The 18,394-nt window shown below is 42.0% G+C and overlaps 3 protein-coding genes across 5 annotated transcripts in view; all 3 read right to left on the bottom strand.

Moving 5' to 3' along the window:
- Positions 1 to 1,150: 1,150 nt before the first annotated feature.
- stra6l (STRA6-like) lies at positions 1,151 to 8,550 on the bottom strand. The gene is made up of 18 exons (XM_076729346.1): positions 8,531 to 8,550; positions 8,136 to 8,223; positions 7,601 to 7,701; positions 7,292 to 7,422; positions 7,068 to 7,188; positions 6,775 to 6,820; positions 6,460 to 6,585; positions 5,606 to 5,679; positions 5,244 to 5,352; positions 5,001 to 5,154; positions 4,619 to 4,694; positions 4,339 to 4,420; positions 3,771 to 3,819; positions 3,006 to 3,123; positions 2,798 to 2,917; positions 2,307 to 2,470; positions 1,681 to 1,824; positions 1,151 to 1,401 (listed from the first exon to the last, which is right to left on the bottom strand). The coding sequence occupies exons 1-18, from the start codon at positions 8,548 to 8,550 to the stop codon at positions 1,151 to 1,153; spliced, it is 1,974 nt and encodes a 657-aa protein (XP_076585461.1).
- A 736-nt stretch (positions 8,551 to 9,286) lies between these two features.
- Positions 9,287 to 10,688, bottom strand: spink4 (serine peptidase inhibitor, Kazal type 4). The gene is made up of 4 exons (XM_076729740.1): positions 10,637 to 10,688; positions 10,212 to 10,243; positions 9,896 to 10,008; positions 9,287 to 9,332 (listed from the first exon to the last, which is right to left on the bottom strand). Exons 1-4 carry the CDS (start codon positions 10,686 to 10,688, stop codon positions 9,287 to 9,289), a joined length of 243 nt encoding a protein of 80 aa, XP_076585855.1.
- Positions 10,689 to 10,996: 308 nt separating this feature from the next.
- Positions 10,997 to 18,394, bottom strand: part of LOC143320213 (phospholipid-transporting ATPase ABCA1-like) — a 38,830-nt gene continuing 31,432 nt past the window's right edge. For all 3 annotated transcript variants that reach the window (XM_076729736.1, XM_076729739.1, XM_076729737.1), the window contains exons 35-49: positions 18,206 to 18,280; positions 17,413 to 17,582; positions 17,121 to 17,298; positions 16,878 to 16,993; positions 16,641 to 16,785; positions 16,369 to 16,492; positions 16,117 to 16,246; positions 15,687 to 15,870; positions 15,440 to 15,546; positions 15,032 to 15,173; positions 14,703 to 14,837; positions 14,495 to 14,598; positions 14,261 to 14,353; positions 13,882 to 14,125; positions 10,997 to 13,791 (exon numbers count right to left, since the gene is read on the bottom strand). In XM_076729736.1, the coding sequence (XP_076585851.1) occupies positions 13,648 to 13,791; positions 13,882 to 14,125; positions 14,261 to 14,353; positions 14,495 to 14,598; positions 14,703 to 14,837; positions 15,032 to 15,173; positions 15,440 to 15,546; positions 15,687 to 15,870; positions 16,117 to 16,246; positions 16,369 to 16,492; positions 16,641 to 16,785; positions 16,878 to 16,993; positions 17,121 to 17,298; positions 17,413 to 17,582; positions 18,206 to 18,280 (2,091 nt within the window). In that variant the 3' untranslated portion in view covers positions 10,997 to 13,647. The remainder of the gene's footprint in view (positions 13,792 to 13,881; positions 14,126 to 14,260; positions 14,354 to 14,494; positions 14,599 to 14,702; positions 14,838 to 15,031; positions 15,174 to 15,439; positions 15,547 to 15,686; positions 15,871 to 16,116; positions 16,247 to 16,368; positions 16,493 to 16,640; positions 16,786 to 16,877; positions 16,994 to 17,120; positions 17,299 to 17,412; positions 17,583 to 18,205; positions 18,281 to 18,394) is intronic.

Genomic DNA, 18,394 nt, shown 5'->3' with positions numbered 1-18,394 from the left:
ATGCAGCATCCACGACACAATACAAGCTGTGGTGGCCAAACCCGATGCTGAAAAATGTGTTTCAGCAGTAAGATTAAAAACTAATTATTAAACCACGTCATTTTGGAGGATAGACTTGAGAGTTTGGGCTTCCCCATTCAGTTATTCTCTCCCCAAAAGAAGTTGTCAAATGTGAACAAACATTCATATTTACTTCAAATGTATTTAACAAGTAATCAGTGACGAGACTACACGTCGAATAGATTTGCTGTCTCAATCTCAAACCAACATTATCAACAACTCATAAATGTAGGCATCATCTATCGAGAGAAGCGAGATTAAGTGTGTCTAAAACAATATGACAAAATTCAGTACCTCTATTTTCGGTTTAACGTTGACATCAAAATGGCGTCTGCACTGCGATCCGTGAAATCTTGACATCCATTAACTTACCGGCCTCCGTGCGATCACCATGGGGACAATGGGCGGTGTCCGTTCGCGGACGTTAAGTTAGCGCTGAATTTGGCTGTTAGCCAACAGGGCCTTAGCTAACAGCTAACTGCCTGTTAGCAGCTAGCCGTAAAATAAAGTTTATTTCGACCCTCTCTTGACCTTTCACAAACCAGCAATATTTTTTCACAACGTTAGCTCAAATGTAGTGACAGATTAGTTTGTTTCCATGTTTTCCTTACCTGTAGGTTTAGCCTAGTTAGATTAGCCAAAACAACTCGGTCTTCTTTCGCCGCGTTTAAAATCACAAGTTGTTTTTTTTGTTATATGGCGAATATGCTGTGTTTAAGTGCTGTCGGAAAAGGTATTCAAACATATGCGCAATATACTTACACAGTGAATCAAACCAGTGCAGCTTTCAGCATTTTGTTTTTATTTCCAACTAAAGGCATTTGCTTGCTGTTTTACAGTTTCTCATTGTTTCTTAATAACTGAGTACATTAACTAGGCCTATGTTATATCTTCTCAGTAAAATATTAGTGTTAGACTTTTCCTCTGACATGTTGTCAGGTGAAGAGGATTCTGGAAACAAATAATATAAGCTGCACAAACTTTGCTAACCCTATTGAAATTACAGTAATTGAAAAATACCACAGTACTTTTACAACATGCAGATCCTCCTAAAGGACATGTTTTTACCAAGATCTGAATCTATGTCTTTTTAACAGTCTTCTGCTGGTATTGGTGGTATAACTGCAGTCTGTGGTGGTGACACTGATGCACTTTGGTGAGTCTGTGTTTGAGATGCCATGACCCAAGCCTGCAGCACTGTGTCTGACAGGTGAGATGACGATGTCTCCAGTGATGAAGATGAGGAGAGGTGATGCTTTCTGAACAGGATCAGACGAGGATTCCTTAGTAATGTATAAAACAACATCCAACGCCTCCTGGCCCGGCTGTTCCCAGGGGATTCTGGAAAATAGTTAAAAGTCAATCAACTTGAAGAGAAGGGAAAAGAATGAATGAAGAAACAAACATGAAAATAATAAGAATCATATCCTAACAAAACATTTAATGTTAGGATCAAACAAAACTGCATAAATGCAATAATGTGCATTTAAGAGATTGTTAAATAGAAGATACTTGTTTGATCACAAGCTTGCTGCATCTTAGATATGAGACAGGTGAAAGCTGTAGTCTTATAGTGGATGGTTGCTCATGTCAGAGTTCACAAACAGCAGGTCTACTGACCAGATGGCGTGTTGCCGAATGTGGAGTATGAAGACGCAGCATGTCTCTCCAGTTTGGTGGAGACCAGCAACTGGCAGAAACACACCATGACTGGATTGTTATGATAATGGTCAGCAAAGATCATCCCAATCCAAGTAATGTAGCCTGGAACATGCAAGAAATGCTGTTAGATCCACTCACCATATATTGGAAATAACACAATAACACTAATAAATCCACCTCTACCGCATAGGGCATTTCTTCAGGTATCACACTAACTTTTTCATCTAAAACACACAGGTAACTCCCCTGATGAGCTGTGAAATGCTGCCATCTGCTGGAGAATGTGAATGCAAGCACGCTAACGCTGGTATTAGAAACCTCTGTGATGAATGAAAGTCTTAATCTGTGATATGACCCTAACGAACCACAGTATCATCAAATAAAATAGATGATGAAATCAGATTTTTTTTGTCTCTTATCCGCCATCACAGTATATTAAAAAAACTGAGATTTGGCTGTGATGTTTTATGTCAATAAAACTAGAAATCAATCTTCTTAATTCTTCTTCTTCTTCTTCTTCTTCAAAAACCCCCCTTTTATTTCATTTTTTGTCTCACACATGTCTCGGTTGACCTTAAGCTTACCGGCATCCATGCCTTCATATCCTCTTTGCATAATGGTCCGGTCTATGCGTGACACCAGCCATGATCCTGCCACAATGCTGCACAGCAGCCTCATTATGCAGTTGCCGATCCCCATCACCACGTTGTAGAAAAAGAAGAAGTAGTTGAAGCAGTGGAATGCCTTCCTGAAGAGGAGGAAGAGAAAGTGTGACTTCAAGTTAGTGCACTGTGCAGATTTACTGTGAAATATATTCACTTGTTCTATTAACATTTGACATATTAAGAGGATTTTCGACACTGTAAAACACCAACACGAATTGTGTACGTGCTTGTTTCAGCAAGTCATTGAAGCTGTTTTATGCTGGTTGGTAATTGAGAAAGTGCAAGTTTTATGACTTCAGTATCTCATTTGACCTTTATCACCGCTCTGCATATGCCAGCAAAAGAGGACCTTTGTTATCTTTTGTTTTATGGTCCACAGTTACATAATATCTATATTGAATTATAGCCACCTGTTGTTGAGAGCCAGGGGTTTTTCTTTATCAGTGGGAGACATTTTGTCCTGAAGGAAGAAGATCTGAACCAGAGTTATTTGGACAACCACCAGTGCGATCACCAGGCTGATGGTCAGACTGAGAGACAGGAGAAATGAAAAAGATCAGTGAACCAATGTCTGTCTGTCTGCCTGTCAGTCGAACCGTCCATTCAAAGCAGCCTTACACTATGATTCCCAGGTTGGCGAGCATGTTCATTGTCCTGCCATGCTGGATAGGAAGAACCAGCGCATAGGCTAACAGCAGAGCAAACAGGAAGTGGACAAAATGGACAATCAGGTAGCCTAAAGAGAAAAAGCAGAGGAGACATCCAATTATCTTACTTAATCTCATGCCGCGTGTATTTAAGTCATGTAGTGGGACTGTGCCGCAGCTGTTTTATCATTTTTATCGTCCCCTCTCAAAAGTATTCTCATCTGTGTGAAAGGACAGTAACAAATATGCAAATCCATGCATTGGTCACTATCAACATATGTAATGGTTGAGTTTCTCTGCAGGCACATTTAGTAATATTACACTGAAAGGCATCTGTGGTTTTCTGGGGATTTGATATTCACTTGTGGATCTTAGCTGGATTTTTGTATATGAAGAAGTACTTGTACCATCATCGGACACTAAAGCTCTCCACTGCAATTCTTTCAGGCAGGTTTGAAGGGTGTGGCCGGTTTTCTCAGACTGACACCTGTGACCTAAATTGCCTCCTTTATATTGGCTGAGTCACTGAAAAGTTAGTTGCTGCCAAGAGCTCTCTGTTAATGAATACTTTCCCTAATGCCCTTCACAAAGACTCTTGAAAACGTCCCACCGATGGCATCATTTTGGAAATAGCAGGAAAAACATACACTGGGTTCAGACCCATAACATGCACATCTGTTCAGCTGCTGTTTTGCACATGTCAGTTCTTAATGTTTTCAGAAGATGAGTCGCTTACCCCACAGTGTAAACGCTATTTGCCAACCAGAGTATCTTGTGATGGAAGCCTGTGAAAATTCAATGAGAAAACTTGTTTGTGCATTCATAAAGTCTGTTAATCAAACGTGTGTGTGTGTGTGTGTGTGTGTGTGTGTGTGTGTGGCCATATGCTCTCATACTCAAATGCACGCTCACACATTTCAGACTCTCTGCTTTGAGCTTGTTTCTATGCACACAATTGGTAAGATCCTGTTCTCCAGCGTGGGAGCCTCATTCTACCAGCTGAGGATCAGAACCAAATTGTGATAATTATGAAGTGTTTTTGCTTAGCTGTTGGGGTGCAGTGGCCTTGTGGTTCACAATATGAGGAGCACATTTTCCAAAAAAAAAAAAAAAAAGGTGATCAAACACTGGTACACACACATCATGACGTAAAACGCTGGGGCCAGTCTCACACTTATGAATGCTGATTTTGAGTCTCTAGTGCTAAAATGAAATCTGATTTTCCCTGGAATCGTTCGCCATCTGCTGAATGTGTGTGTGTGTGTGTGTGTGTGTGTGTGTGTGTGTGCGTGCATGTTACTCACTACGCTGATAGCGGAGCTAGGGTTGTGAAACTTCTCAGGAATAAACCCCTTCTGCCCTTTCCACAGCCTCCTCAAGTGTTTTCTGTGGTGACAGAACACCATGTCACTTATCTCTCGGAGGTAACTGCCTGGGAAGTTTCATCTAACATCCCATAAACTACAGTAAATTGGTTTCTGTAATGTTTTCACATATATTATCCTTCCAGACATTTGAAATCTACATTTTTTACCGAGTCTTTCAAAGCATTTTGTACATTTCAGGTATTTTTAAGTCTCTTACCTATAACACACCAAGACATGGAAGGTGTAGGCTACAGAGTTGAGACTTGCAAAGATGGTGGTAGCAAGCCAAGACTCTGGAAGAAAAGAAATAATGATTAGACTTTACTTGACTACACACTGTCTTGACCATCATGAATAAACAAATGATTGTGTCTTCGCTGTCCACTCTAATCCATGTCCTTTGCCTTGTGTTGAGGTTGAGGCAGAGATCATCTTTCAGTTCCAAAAAAACATGACCAAATATTTACATTTGTTTAATTTATCAGCGTGTCGGTGCAGAGATGATTTGGTAGCCTTTGCTTATCGGAAATGTTTGTGTACGTGTTTCCACAGCTTGTCTAATGTTCATCATTAATGCGACAGACTGCAGACCAACTCACTCCTCGCCACGTCTATGAATTCTTCCAGTTGCAGTATCATGGTGTCCAGGGCTTCAGTCTGGTTACAAGAAGTATCCAGATATTTTAGTGTGTTCTTCCAGCTCTCTATTCGGTCAAAAGCCACATGACTGAGACTGTAATCTGCCAGGGTCACCTAGAGAAACGACCAGAGATCAAATGAATACTTGCAGCAGAGGCACAGATAAGATGTTTGTGCCACACTTTAGAGATGTGTTGCTGTACCGTGTACAGGCCAATGAGAGATACAACAGCAGTGCCGATGATCCTGTTGGGGAACTTGAAGTAGGGGTCCCACTCGTACACTCTGCTCTGGAACCAGCTGAGGGGCTTACTGCACAGATACCACAGATAGTGTATATGCACTGTCTGAAATCTGCTACTGTCACGAAGAGGTTTACAGGGATTGTCACGGCTTCATGATTAACATCCAGTCAGAAAGACATCAAAAATCTATCTACAATTTGTTGCAAACTGGTTAAAACTTGCAGAAATAGCAGTTCCCTTAATAAGCAATGGAAGTGAAAATTCCCAATTGTACAAGGAACACTGAAAGCAGCGCACATCTGCATGAGCGTGTATTCTACCTGTGTTTAGGTATTTTCCTCAGCAGCCTCTTAACATGCTGCACCTGGTGATGCCCAATCAGGTCTTCATGGTCCTGGAAGCAGATTCAGTTTATTATCCAGAAAATTCAAGAAAAACCAAACAGTTCTATAATCACTGTGGACCCCACTGTACAGTGAGTTAAAAAAAATGATTTCCGAGTTTTTTGGGATGCACACTCACATATTTTGATGCGCAAATGTTTATGACAAAAGATAATAAAACAAGACAATGAGTGGAAATAAAAGCAAAAAAGGGAGAGTAAAATGCAACAGAAAAAAATATTAGATGTTCTGTGAAGCTTCCCAGGTTCCCTCTTCCCCTGTGTGTCCTGTTTTCTCGTCTGCCTCTGTGTGTGTGTGTGTGTGTGTGTGTGTGTGTGTGTGTGTGTGTGTGTGTGTGTGTGTGTCTGTGGTTGCGTGTGAGCGTGGCTTCCCTCCAAGCTCTGCTCCTCCTGCACACCTGCCATCAGTCACCTCTCTCAGCTTACACACCTGTCAGGTCGTCAGCCTTTCAACATATCAGCCTCAGCTCTCCACACATCTGGTGCCAGGCTGTTGCCTCAGTGTCCGCGGTGCAGACATGCTCCAGGCCTCTCTGGTGAAAACCGTCCTTTGTGCTTTAAAGCTGGATTGTACTAACTGTCTTTTCCTTGTGCTCGGTTAAACAGTTCAACTTCATCTGACTTGCATTCTGTGTCTGGGTCCATTTTGTGAACTAAACTCTGACATTTTTACATGAAATCCTACACAGCCTATAGATCACTGGGTTCTACCCACATGGAAGATACACAGCAAGGATCACTTCATTGATTTTATGAGTTAGGCATGCTCACCTCCTCTTCCAGTTGCATGCGTATTCGAACAACTTTGACCAGCATGTAAATGAATCGCCCCAAGAGGAAGATGAGGGAAAGGATGCAGGGACACTGGACGATGATCTTCTGGTATTTCCCCAGAATCTTGAAAATCATACACACAGTCATTCTTCATTTTTTTTTCATCATTTTTCAACTAAATATCTAATAAAGAGGCAACTCTTCATAAATCAATATTAAGTAGAGCCTAATTTACTGGGCAGAGATGGGTGGAGGAGGCTGGTTGCTTGACCTATTACACTAGCTTTCATCATGGCCTGAGTACTCACCCACCTTACCACTGGGACAGGTGAATGTATCCCAGGCTGTGACAGTGATCCTGCAAACAAGCACAGAGACATGAAATGCCTTTTCTGATTAAACCCATTCATCTGTCCAACTACAGCCCAGCTTCTGTTATAACGTGGAAGTGCTTTCATTACTTTATAGGAAGGAACCATCCTATCATTTTCTTTTCGCATGCTTTCATAATGTTGTTTCAGAGTGAAATAAACATCTTGCTGCACTAATCCACACTGAGACATACCTCTGCTGTGTCTGAATATATAATATGAATGAATGTTTACCAGGACACAGAGTAGAGTATCCCCAGCACTGCCCCTGCTGCTCTGAAAGGTGTGGACAGACAGGCAAAGAAAGGGAAATAGACCAGGCCCACCTCTAAAGCTCCAACCAGAAACACTATAGCTGAGGATCATAATCAGGAAACAGCACGAGTCACCATGTTGTTTTGTTTCTGCAGTGCAAACAGGTTTGAATATAGAAACAGAAGAGAAAGTGGTGAGAGTACCTCTGGCCCAGGTTGGGACAGTGAAGGGGATGTAACCTTCAGAGAAGAGCAGCAGGACGCTGGAGGACACGGCACCAAATGCAAACCCATAGGACCAACGGTTACTGAGGCTGCCTATAGTATCCAAAGGCCTGCGGCACAGTAATGACAAAATAAACACAAACAAAGCCATATTGCTGATAAGTAGCCGAATAAATATTAAAGGGAGTATAGATAGATGTTACATACTGAAGTTAAAAGGCTGAAGGACCCTTTGATTGTGATACTGATATAGCTGTTTTACAGTTATTATCGCTGCTGTTGACTTACACCACGATGGCAAAACGTCCGTCCAGGAAGGGCAGTCTGTGGTCGATGCCCAGGCTCTTGGCTCTTTTCTGGAGGAATGAGAGCACCCCAATGATCAGCACCTGGAAAACAAGAAATCAATGCGTGATATATAAACAAACTCCTGTTATTCTATATCCCCAGACATGTAAGTGAACACAAAAACAAAAACATTTTCCATACTGGTAAAAAAATAAAAATCCACATGGCAATATGTTATTACCACTGCTACTACTACGACATTCCTGTTTTCCATTCTGTCCAGTGAAAATCTCTTATCTCCAACTTTTTTTAATTTAGGATTTCTCAGTAAATTGAGTGTTTCTGGTGGAGAAAGTTATGCTTTTTCTTAAACTAAGTAAACCATTTAAAAATTACCTCAAAAATACATCAGTGTCTAGGCTGAAAACAGGGCTGTTATTTTTGCCTCATGAAGAGTGGACGTTTTAGAGATACATGATTTTGGAGTCGTCTGGGGACATATTCAAAGTCCATGTTAAATAGATGGACAACTCACTGCTGGTATGATTGAAAGGTGCAGGAAGAGGTCCATAGAGATTCCATTCTGACAGTCCTGAGCTGTGGAGTCCCTGGAGAAACAGTGCCAATATCATTTAACAGATCGGAAGCGTGAGGACACAAAGCAGGATGGGAAAGAGGGGAGCAAATGAAACTAAACAGAAATCAATGAGATGGACTGAGCTGAGCTGATCTAACCGGGTTAAAAATCCATCATTGATAAGCTCAGGTTCAGCTTTGCCGTCGCTCTGTCTTGATTCAAAACGGCTACAATCAGGTTGCTAATCTTAAACCCTGTGCAACATTTACAAAAACAGCTGATAATAAAGTGAAGTGCAGCATCGCGTGCTGGTAGCACTGAGCAGAGTATTAACAGTCTGTACTTACATGAGTTCCACTTGGTTTCTTATCATCACTGAAGTCTTAAAAGCTTTGCTTCTGCTCTGCAGTAAAGATTAAGGAAGTGACTGGATTGACACCACTTCTCCATTTCCTGGTTCCAACCATGTGACTCATACGATTGACCTTTGACCCCAGGATCCAACACTTCATTTCTCTCTGCTTTTTGTGTCCTCTCTCCCAGTGTGTCACTTTGTACCTCTGTCACCTTCTTACCTTATTATTTTGCCAATGCATTTGCTCTCTCTCTGTTTGTCGCTACCGCACACACACACACACACACACACACACACACACACGCCTGAGCTTTATTGATCACTGTGTTACTCAGTATTAGGAGTGTAAACATCTGGCTCTCAACAGAGATAACCAGTCGATCATTCACCTCCTGACTTCACATTACAAAAGAAAGGTTTCTACTTTCTCTTTTATCACCTCCACTGCAAAAAAATACATTTATTAGCTTTTTTTTTTTATTATTTTCATTTCTAGCATCTGTTTTACTCCAACACTGAAGGACCCTTTGCTTGTGACCCTTTAGTCTATTCAGACTTCTTATTAATGTCAGACTTAGTGAAATTTGGATTTTCTTGAATCAAAAAGGACACTTGTTTACCACTGATGGACTTTTTATTGCTCATTGCAATTACACAAACATTTAGGTGTTAGCTGTCATTTTAAAGATGCATGTTGGGTTGCTAATCAGCGCCTGACTGCTCATCTTAGCGGTGACATCATTCCCTGTGCAGGTCAGCAGCTCTCCTCTTTGGCGATCAAAATGTTCATCCTGGTTATTCTGCAGAGAGGATCATAGCACGACATGGCTGTGATTCATTCTGTTTTTAACACAGTAAATTGTGTGTTATAGGGATAAAGAGACGAGAATATCAGAGGACAGAAAACAGATAGAAGGTACTTTGTACAAAAGAAGTCAACAAAAGATGACATGTCTGTGTTCAGTGTCTCTTAAAACCATCCATACATGTTAAATTGTAAAATCTGTAAACCTGTTTTGCCGATGTGGTTGTCACTGAGGATTAAAAGTAGAATAATCTCTGAAATTTAGTGGTCTTTCATGATTTGGTCACCGGAGATGTGACCATCATTTTCTAGTAATGACCACCAGGCCACTGCCTGTAAAGACCAAGAGATGAATAATAGACTAAACTGGAAAGCTTCCAGTCATTTGAATCGACTGCTGTTGTCAGCCAATCAGAGATCGGCAGTGTGACTGTAAGGCTTTAAATTCATTTAGCACCAGGGGGCGGCTCTGCCACTTCATCCTCCATAGAGTCAGCTTGGGGTGATGCTGAGCCGACGTGTGAACGCTGTGAGAGTGAGGCAGCTGTGTGTACTCACTGTCTCTGGGCACACAGGGTACACTCGTTAGCGTAGGTGTTTCCATCGCTGCCACACACCGGAGCGAGGTTCAGAGGGCACGCTACAATCTCCTCCACATCAGGACAGATTGGCTGCCAGAGCACAAAACAAAAAAACACACAGGGTCTGGTGTGACTTACCTTCTGTCATCACCATCATACATGTTTAAAATTCCTTCAGTTACACACTTTTTATATATTCTTTAATCATACTCTCTCCTAACGTGAAAACACACACACACACACACACACACACACACACACACACACACAGTACTTAAGTCAAGATGCAGCACCTTTCTCACGAGTCCAGCATTCTTCTCAACATCTGTGAAGAAAGCAGATGACTTCTAAAACCATAAATGTAAAAATAAGCAACTCCATAGTTCATAAATTCCTGTTTATGTCTTAGCACAGAAACACAGCTGTCATTAGCATGCTAAACGGACAGTACACCCAGAGACTCCGATAGCATATATCTGATCTAGCATATCTCTATATTATTAACATACTATAATCCATGTTTGTAGAGATCTATTTTCACTCGGGTCTTTTCTTTTGATCATCGTCCAAAAAGTCAGATTAACACAACGCTGTAAGACAATGAAACACAAAAGACAGTGAACATTTTTTATAGCCACTGTATATTTCACTCTATGATCTACGACATCTCTCAAACTAGAACGCAGAAATGCCTCAAATTGTGCTTTTCCTTTGTTACCTGCAGCCACACAGATGAGCAGAAGGCCAAGAAAAACAGCTCTTCCAGTCATGATGCTGGTGGATGAATAACTCAGTGACAGAGTGACAGAAACCAGAGTGTGTTTTTACTAGCGATTGAACTGTGTGTGTGTGTGTGTGTGTGTGCGTGTGTGTGTGGGAACGCAGCAGGTGAAAACAGACACACAAACACATGCACGCTCTAGAAACTTATAGCACACATTAACACACATGCCCACACACACAGCAAACGCAGCTTTTGTTCTGTCATTAGCTACAAACTTCCATTTGACGAGTCCACGTTGGCTTCAGACACAACTGCTCCAACAACAGAAGTGCAAAAATAATCAAATCGCAAGCCTTATTTTTTTTCAAAATGTATGAATTTTTTATTTATTAATGCAAAGAGTAACTGTACACAATGAGTAACATACCCAAACAGCCGTTTAATACTTAAAAATGTAAACAAATAATAATATTGAGCACGAGAAGAGAAAAATCACCATCTCCCTGTCCTGCATTTCTCTTTATCTCACTGCTGTCTCTGCTGTTCAATCATTTCTCTGTCACATGCAAGCCGTCTTTCTCTGTTTCAAGTGTCAGACAAATGACTTAATGCAGTGGTGTAGCTTCATTTTGTCTGAATTATATCTGTGTTCCAGTGCAGACAATCATTTTTCAAATTTGTCATATCCAGATCCCTTGCGCCTTTGACACGACAGGCTATGAAGTCTATAAAGTGCTCACACTTAGCTGAGGGCAACTCTGACGCCCCACAGCAGTGATTCGATCTGAGATAACGGAAACCCTGCCATGATTTTAGATGACACAGAGCACCTGTAATGACAATCTGTCATCAATTTAAACCCTGGATATGATTTTTTTTTTTGGACTATAAAGCATTATAAGCACAACTCTAATTAACGTGGTCCCTGTTTGTGTAGTCTGGCCTATAAAGTACCTCAGCCTCTAAAATTTGAGTTGCTGACGGTACAGTTAACTTCAGTGTTGCAGCTTATTAATGTGGACGAACACAAAGATTAGAATTTGGCAACATCACCAGAATATAACAAAAACTCGCAGTCTGATGGAGACTGAATGAGGGAGAACAGATTTGACGTAAAATGTACTTTTTGCTCCGAGCTACTGACAACGACAGAGAAGGATTTCTGTAGGTGAGCAGATGGAAAAAGAAGTGAATCAAAGCACATCTTAAACTTTACAAAACAGTCGCTTCCTCGACATGATGCTGGTTGATCAAAGATACATATTCAGCTCTATTTGGCACAGATAATGTTCACTCAACTGGTAACGGACTTGACATCACAAGATACTGCTGCTACTGTACATAATGTCCACATCGGTGATGGCTCAGGTCTGAAAACGCACTCATCATGCCTTCACACAGGCATGTTACTGGTAAAGTTACCTCCTTTAGACCCCATACAAGCAGAGTAGCTGTAACATTCTTCTCCATGTATGGGAGCTACAGTTCCCCATCTGATTCCTCTTATTGCCATCCATAGATTTCCATCTTTTCTCTCAACAGAATCTGGATTTAAACTTACACATGTGTGCCTGTTATCCAACAACAGCGAAACACAATTCGGTCGTCTCCAGTCCTTTACAAGCTGATCTGAGGGCATGCTCTGGCACACGCACACAGAAGTGTTGATAGTCCAGGTGTGTGGCCCAGTGGAAAGCATGCAGTATATATTTCCAACGTTCACAAAAAATTGTCCAATTTCTTCAACATCTTCAGCTTTCTGGTGAAGTCACACCGGCCAGTTTGCGATGGTTATCCTGCGTCCACTCTGATTGGCCCTCAGTTCCATTTAAAGAGGGCAGGACAAGTAAGAACAAGCCAGCATTGTAGGCTGCATCATACAGACATCAAGCAACCACAAGATTTTTTTGTGTTTTTGACAATGAAGGACACAATTACCAAAAAAAAAAAAAAGAGAGTCCAAGTTTCATTCATCATCTTCACAAAAATGTATCATTTTTGTGCTTTGATGCCTGTTGGTATCTGTCTTATACATTCTTTAGCAGCCTACATGCGTTGTCGTTGTCTTTAAATGGAGTGCTCAGATTTCTCTCTCCACCACGATACAGTATAGGCACTGTGCTGGACAATGTCAAGGACAACGAGAACAACAAGTAAAAAAGACAACTTGGTTATCGATCTTAATTGTTATCCAAAGGGAAAAAAAACTCCACAGAGGTTAAGTTTGTCTACTAGAATTAAATTATCTTAAAAAAATCTAATTAGTAAAAATGAATATGTTGCATGTTTGTGACTGAAATCAACTGGATTGTAAATGCTTCTTTACCATCATTTGCATTATAAAACAACTGTGCTTGGTAACGAAGAGCGATTGAGAGGTTTGACCCTGATGAAAAAGTAGTCAGTCCATCGTTTAGTAGTTGGCAGTGAATGATCTGAACTTTTTGTTTTACGCTGTCGTGATTTCACGTCACAGAGTAGCACATACAAACATCCCACTGACTCCTGCTAACTACTTTTAGGAACGGGGATTTAAAAACTAGAGATATTTCCTTCCATCATCCCCGATGCTGTGTCCATTGAGTGGGTAGCAGAGCTACAAGCTTTCCAGTCTGACACAGCATTATAATCATGCTGTTGCTTCAAGTGTTCTGGGTCTTTTCTCTCTTTCTGTCCATCTAGTGAAGGAGAAGCACCGGTCTCCAACCCTCACTGGAATATCTTCTCATCTTAAATAGATCTATATATATATTTCTTGCATTGATTTGCATTGAGTTTTCATTGTTTCAGTGTCTCTCACAATACCTGCAGTCTCTGCCTTTTCAAGCTGTGCGCTGAAGTGCAGGTCCACTGAGAAATGATAACAATTAAAAAAGACTAAAAAATTGAAATAAAAAAAAAGGTTGACCATAGTCTTTCTCCCCCACTGGCTAGTGGTCCATATTTTCTGGGTTGGGGGATGGTGGGTGAAGCATAGCAACTCCCACTGATGGTATGTTGTGGAATCAGACGCAGCTCTCCCTGGTCTTGTTGTCTGTGAGGAAAGAGTTAAGCTGGGAAACGTCCACTACCACAGCGTCCCGCTTGTTCAGATGGACGTCTTTCATATGGTCCTCATCACTTTGGTCCTTGGCAAAATTTACAAACACCTGCGGGAGGGAAAAGAAGACGAGGGAGGAATTAGCCAAAACTAAACGCACAATCGAGTTAAGGTTAGAGCCTTGGGTGCACTTGCTTACTTGGTCTAGAGTTGTCTGGGAGACGGAGTAGTCTTCTATGCTGAGCACCTCCTTGTTCTTAGAGAGCAGGGAGAAGATGCGCGCGAGGGAGGTGAGGGAGGTGGGCAGCTGGTACTGCAGCATGTTGCGGTGTTTCTCCTTCAGCGTGCTGCCAGGAAGCTCCTGCTCGATGAACTCCATCACCGGCCGGAGGTCTGGGTCTGGGCCAGCAACCCGCAGGATGATGGTGTATCCATCACCAAATCTGACAAGGGCATGACAGAGCACGTTTCACTCACCTGAAATGTTTAAATCATTTTTTGTGTGTGTGTGTGTGTGTGTGTGTGTGTGTGAGAGAGAGAGACTTTTTGAGAAATGCTATTCTGCCGTGTATTCCCACCTGTTTTTGAGATGTTGCACGCTGCCCAAACAGCGGAACCTGCCGTTGACCATGATGGCCATTCTGGTGCAAAGTGCTTCACACTCCTCCATGCTGCAAAAAACACACAACACAGCAGGATGAGCTTGGACATGTAAGGGGAAATACACAAATGAACAGCAGTTAATGTTGTCTTGATGTATGATTCTACAGCTCAGTTCACTGAACAGATGTAATTCAGATGCCCGGTCTCACCTGTGGGAGGTCAGGACTACAGAACGCCCCTCTTTGATGATGCTCAGGATTGCGTTCCACAGAGCACGGCGTGCCTTAGGGTCCATGCCTGTTGTTGGTTCATCCTGTGAGCAGGAAACAACAGACACTCAGCTGCTGCTACAACCTTCACGAACATTTGGATCACCCTCAGAAGTATTTGTGTATGTGTGAACGTGTTTCTACTGACCAGAAAGACTACAGGTGGACCTCCTATGAGAGCGATGGCGGTAGACAGTTTCCTCATGTTTCCTCCACTGTAGCTGCCTGCTGACTTGTCCACATATTTGACCAAGCCCAGCTTTCGGATGCCCCACTCTGCCACCTAGTGGATGGGAAAATGTTTTCATGAGTGCCAACCATCCCATGTAATACCTCAGTTGACCACAAAAATAGAAAAAAGAGACTCTGAAAGAGGAACTGTCAGTCTAATTTTTATATAAAAGACCGATACAATAAGCCATTATTAATACAGTAAGCCCATGTATGTTTGAGTGTCCGTGTGTGTTTATTGCTGACCTCACAGACTTCCTTCTCAGGCACTCCCCTCAGGATGGCGTAAAACTCGAGGTGCTCTCTGCCAGTCAGCAGGTCGTTGATGGCATCAAACTGAGGACAGTAGCCCATGTTCTGATGCACCTCATCTATCTCTGTAGTTACACTGGAGAGGGTATAAGAGTATAATTAAGTTTTCTAGAAGGCAAAACATTTTAATTGTCTTGTATCATTGTCTTGTGCTAAATGCTGGGGCTGGCGTGCTTTATTCTGCCTTGAGTCAATATTTATTCAAAGTACCTTAATTACATCATTGATGCTAAGAAAATATCACGGTGACTACGTCTTGCCGGTCAGGCAGGCTGAATATATAATAATATATGAATTTTAAAACAAACCACTGGATGCATTTTATATTTTGTGGTATCTTACCTCTTGCCAGCCAGGTAGGCCTCTCCACTGGTGACCACAGAGTCTCCTGTCAGCATTTTAAAGGTGCTGGTTTTCCCAGCCCCATTCACTCCCAGCAAACCAAAGCACTGGAGGAGAAGAGAGACAACATCAACACTGGGAAACATTATGTTATCAGTTCAATCTTCTCTCTTACAAACATAATTTTAACATTACACAAACTGTTTATCTGCACTGAAAAGCCTGGAGTATGTTGTCTGTATTGTACCTCTCCAGGGGGGATGCCGACACACAGCCGGTCCACGGCTGGCTTCTGTTTCCGCTTGTAAATCTTGGTGAGCTGCCTGAGCTCCAGGATGTCCGACTGTCCTGCTCCGCTAAGGATCCTCTGTCGCTCTCTGGCCACATCCTCATCTTCTTCTCCAATAGGCTTCAGATGACTGGTGGATGACCTGCAAGGACACAGGCGGCAGAGGGAAGAGGGGTCACATTCTGGACAGGCTTATCGGAAAGGCTTTAGTTGAACCCAGAGGGAATTAAAATCCAAATCCGCTAAGTGTATTATTTCTAATATGACTTCTTAGTAATGGATATTTCATTATAAGATAAACTCTGGACGGATGATTTCTTTTTTTTGGTCTCGTTTAGATTTAAGTCTTATTCTGACAGATTACACATGCATTGAAGGTTTCGCCCACCTGGCCTTGATGCAGAAGCGGTACTGAATGAGGACGGTAATGCAGAAGAAGATCACACCCTCGATGGCCATCGCAAAGAGGTTCTTTCCCACCATGTCCCAGGCCAGAGGGGAGCGGAACCGGTTTTCACCTACAGGGACACAACCACAGCAGAGAACAGACATTTTAAACACATGTAGTGTCAAAACATTTGGTGAAAATGTACTAGGATAGATTTGTGGTAGTTGGTTGAAAAAAGTGGCCTGTAATTACCAAATCTCTCCAAAGCATCGGCCATTGCCTGATTCTTCACCATGTCAATCAGTCCTCTGCCCAGACAAAAGTGAGGGAAGATGAGGAACACGTTCTTCAGGATATCGTTGATTCCACCGATTTCCTTCAATGGGAATAAAGTCGATAATCAATTATAAGAGCTACAGCATCCAATCTCAATTATTTCTTAGTTTGTATTCAAGAATGTCTCTTTCTACACATTTTTCAATGAACAGTCATCGTCATGAAAGTGCCTTGGAGACATTATTTACATTGCTTCCAAACAGCTCCAGTACAAATGTGGAGACGCTGCCATTGATTCCTATCAGTATGTTCACGCTGGTCAGAACCACGTAGGCCGTGCTGGGGATCTTGAAGAAGAACGAGGCTGGGTACATCAGAGGGGTGATGGACCATCTGGGAAGATAATTTTAGATGAGAAGGGGTTAGAGAAACAGAGAAAATAAAAGGAATGAAGAGCCAAACAAACTGAGTGTGTCAACATGTACCCGTAGAGCAGCAGCAGCAGGGCCAGCACAGGCAGATTGGTGGAGGAGACGTAGGCGTCTTGTTGGAAACATACAAAGATGATGATGACCAGTGTGGCTGGGACGATGTAGTTACACTGCAAGAGAGGAAGAGGAGGAGGAAGGTGAAATAGAGGTTTCAGTAAGTTTTAAGATGTAACATATTATGTCCTGATATATTTGGACTTTCTTCTTATAATTTTTCATATGACTGCAATGTCTTACCATATCCCAGACGAAGTTGGCCAGCCAATAGAGGAAAGGCTGCACTCCGCTGATGAACTGCATGTGTTTGGCCTTGTTCACTCTCTCCTGGATGAGGAAGACCACAAAGCTGGCAGGGACGAAGGACATGGCAAAGATGACGCAGATGGAAACCAGCACATCCACTGATGTTGTCATCCTGAGAGCGGGAGAGCAGATCGAAGGAAGCAATGAGAAGTGATGTCTCTGAGAAAAGGTCACAGAAATGTTAGAATTTTTTTAAATGTACTCCTGCAATAACAGTAATACTCACAGTGCGACCTGGGACAGCTGCTCCTTGGTCAGGTTGAGCGGGTGATTGTATGCAGTGATGCCAAACTTTGTGGGGTCCTTGTCGGCTTGCAGACTTGCCCGCAGGATGCCATTGTTCATGACATTGAGGAAAGAACCGATGCTGTGCCAGCCCTTGTTGTTGAACCAGATCTGAAGAGAGAGGCAGGCTTTTTAGTTTCTGTAACCTCAGAGGACCTGCAAAGCAGGCTGGGAGTAAATTAGTATCTTCATGATCAGCTGAATGCCAAAGTCTCCAAGAGAGTAAAGATTATAGCATGCCATAAAAAAATATATGGTCTCCCCTCTGTGTGCTGTCCCACTTTAGCTTTTGTTTTTGTTTCTTTCCTTTCCTTTGTTTCCAGGTTTTGTTCTTTTTATTTTATTCACTTTAAACTATTTTGGATTTGTGGTGGAATTGAAGCTTATTCAGTTAGTTGCTCTGGACAAAAAGCATTGCCTACATGCCTAAGGTGTGACAATATAATGTCAAAAATTATGGTCTGTCATCAATGTTGTCCTCAACAGAGACAAGTTAATACAAATTTATACGAACACACAGTATGTATGTATGTGCAATTCATGAATGAGAAAGAAAAAAACAAAAAGAGCAAGAAATGCAATTATTATGCAATCAAACTACGTAATATAAATAAAGTGAGTGGAGCATACTGATGAAACAAACACATGGGCTTGACAAATTTGGTGAGGAAAGCTGGACAGTAACATCCGGAGCCACGTGCTGTTGTATAACCAGTGTGTGCGTGTGTGCTAACCTTGACGTTATTCTTGGTGTCCAATCCTTGGATAAAACCTGAGAGACTGTGAAAGAAACGATCTGCTGCAGTTCCCTGGAGGGTGGGTGAGGCAGAAAGAGAGAGGGTGGGAGAGGGGGAAGGTTTTCTTTAGCACTTAGGTAAACTGACACTGTGATAAAGTTATACAGCGAGACCTGATACGGCAGT

Source organism: Chaetodon auriga, chromosome 4, assembly GCF_051107435.1.
Source record: "Chaetodon auriga isolate fChaAug3 chromosome 4, fChaAug3.hap1, whole genome shotgun sequence".
In the NCBI taxonomy this organism is placed as follows: domain Eukaryota; kingdom Metazoa; phylum Chordata; class Actinopteri; order Chaetodontiformes; family Chaetodontidae; genus Chaetodon; species Chaetodon auriga.
Note: the sequence above shows the minus strand (reverse complement) of the source record. Positions and strands in the feature narration are given on the sequence as shown.

Coding starts and splice junctions, on each gene's coding strand:
- stra6l (XM_076729346.1), bottom strand. CDS start 8,550: ATGATAAGAAACCAAGTGGA. Junction 2,918..3,005: donor GCCAACCTGGGAATCATAGT/GTAAGGCTGCTT, acceptor CCTGTCTCTCAG/TCTGACCATCAGCCTGGTGA. Junction 1,825..2,306: donor ATATGAAGGCATGGATGCCG/GTAAGCTTAAGG, acceptor TGCATGTTCCAG/GCTACATTACTTGGATTGGG.
- spink4 (XM_076729740.1), bottom strand. CDS start 10,688: ATGACTGGAAGAGCTGTTTTTCTTGGCCTTCTGCTCATCTGTGTGGCT. Junction 10,009..10,211: donor ATGCTGGACTCGTGAGAAAG/GTGCTGCATCTT, acceptor GTGCTCTGGCAG/CCAATCTGTCCTGATGTGGA. Junction 9,333..9,895: donor ACCCTGTGTGCCCAGAGACA/GTGAGTACACAC, acceptor TCCTCTCTGCAG/AATAACCAGGATGAACATTT.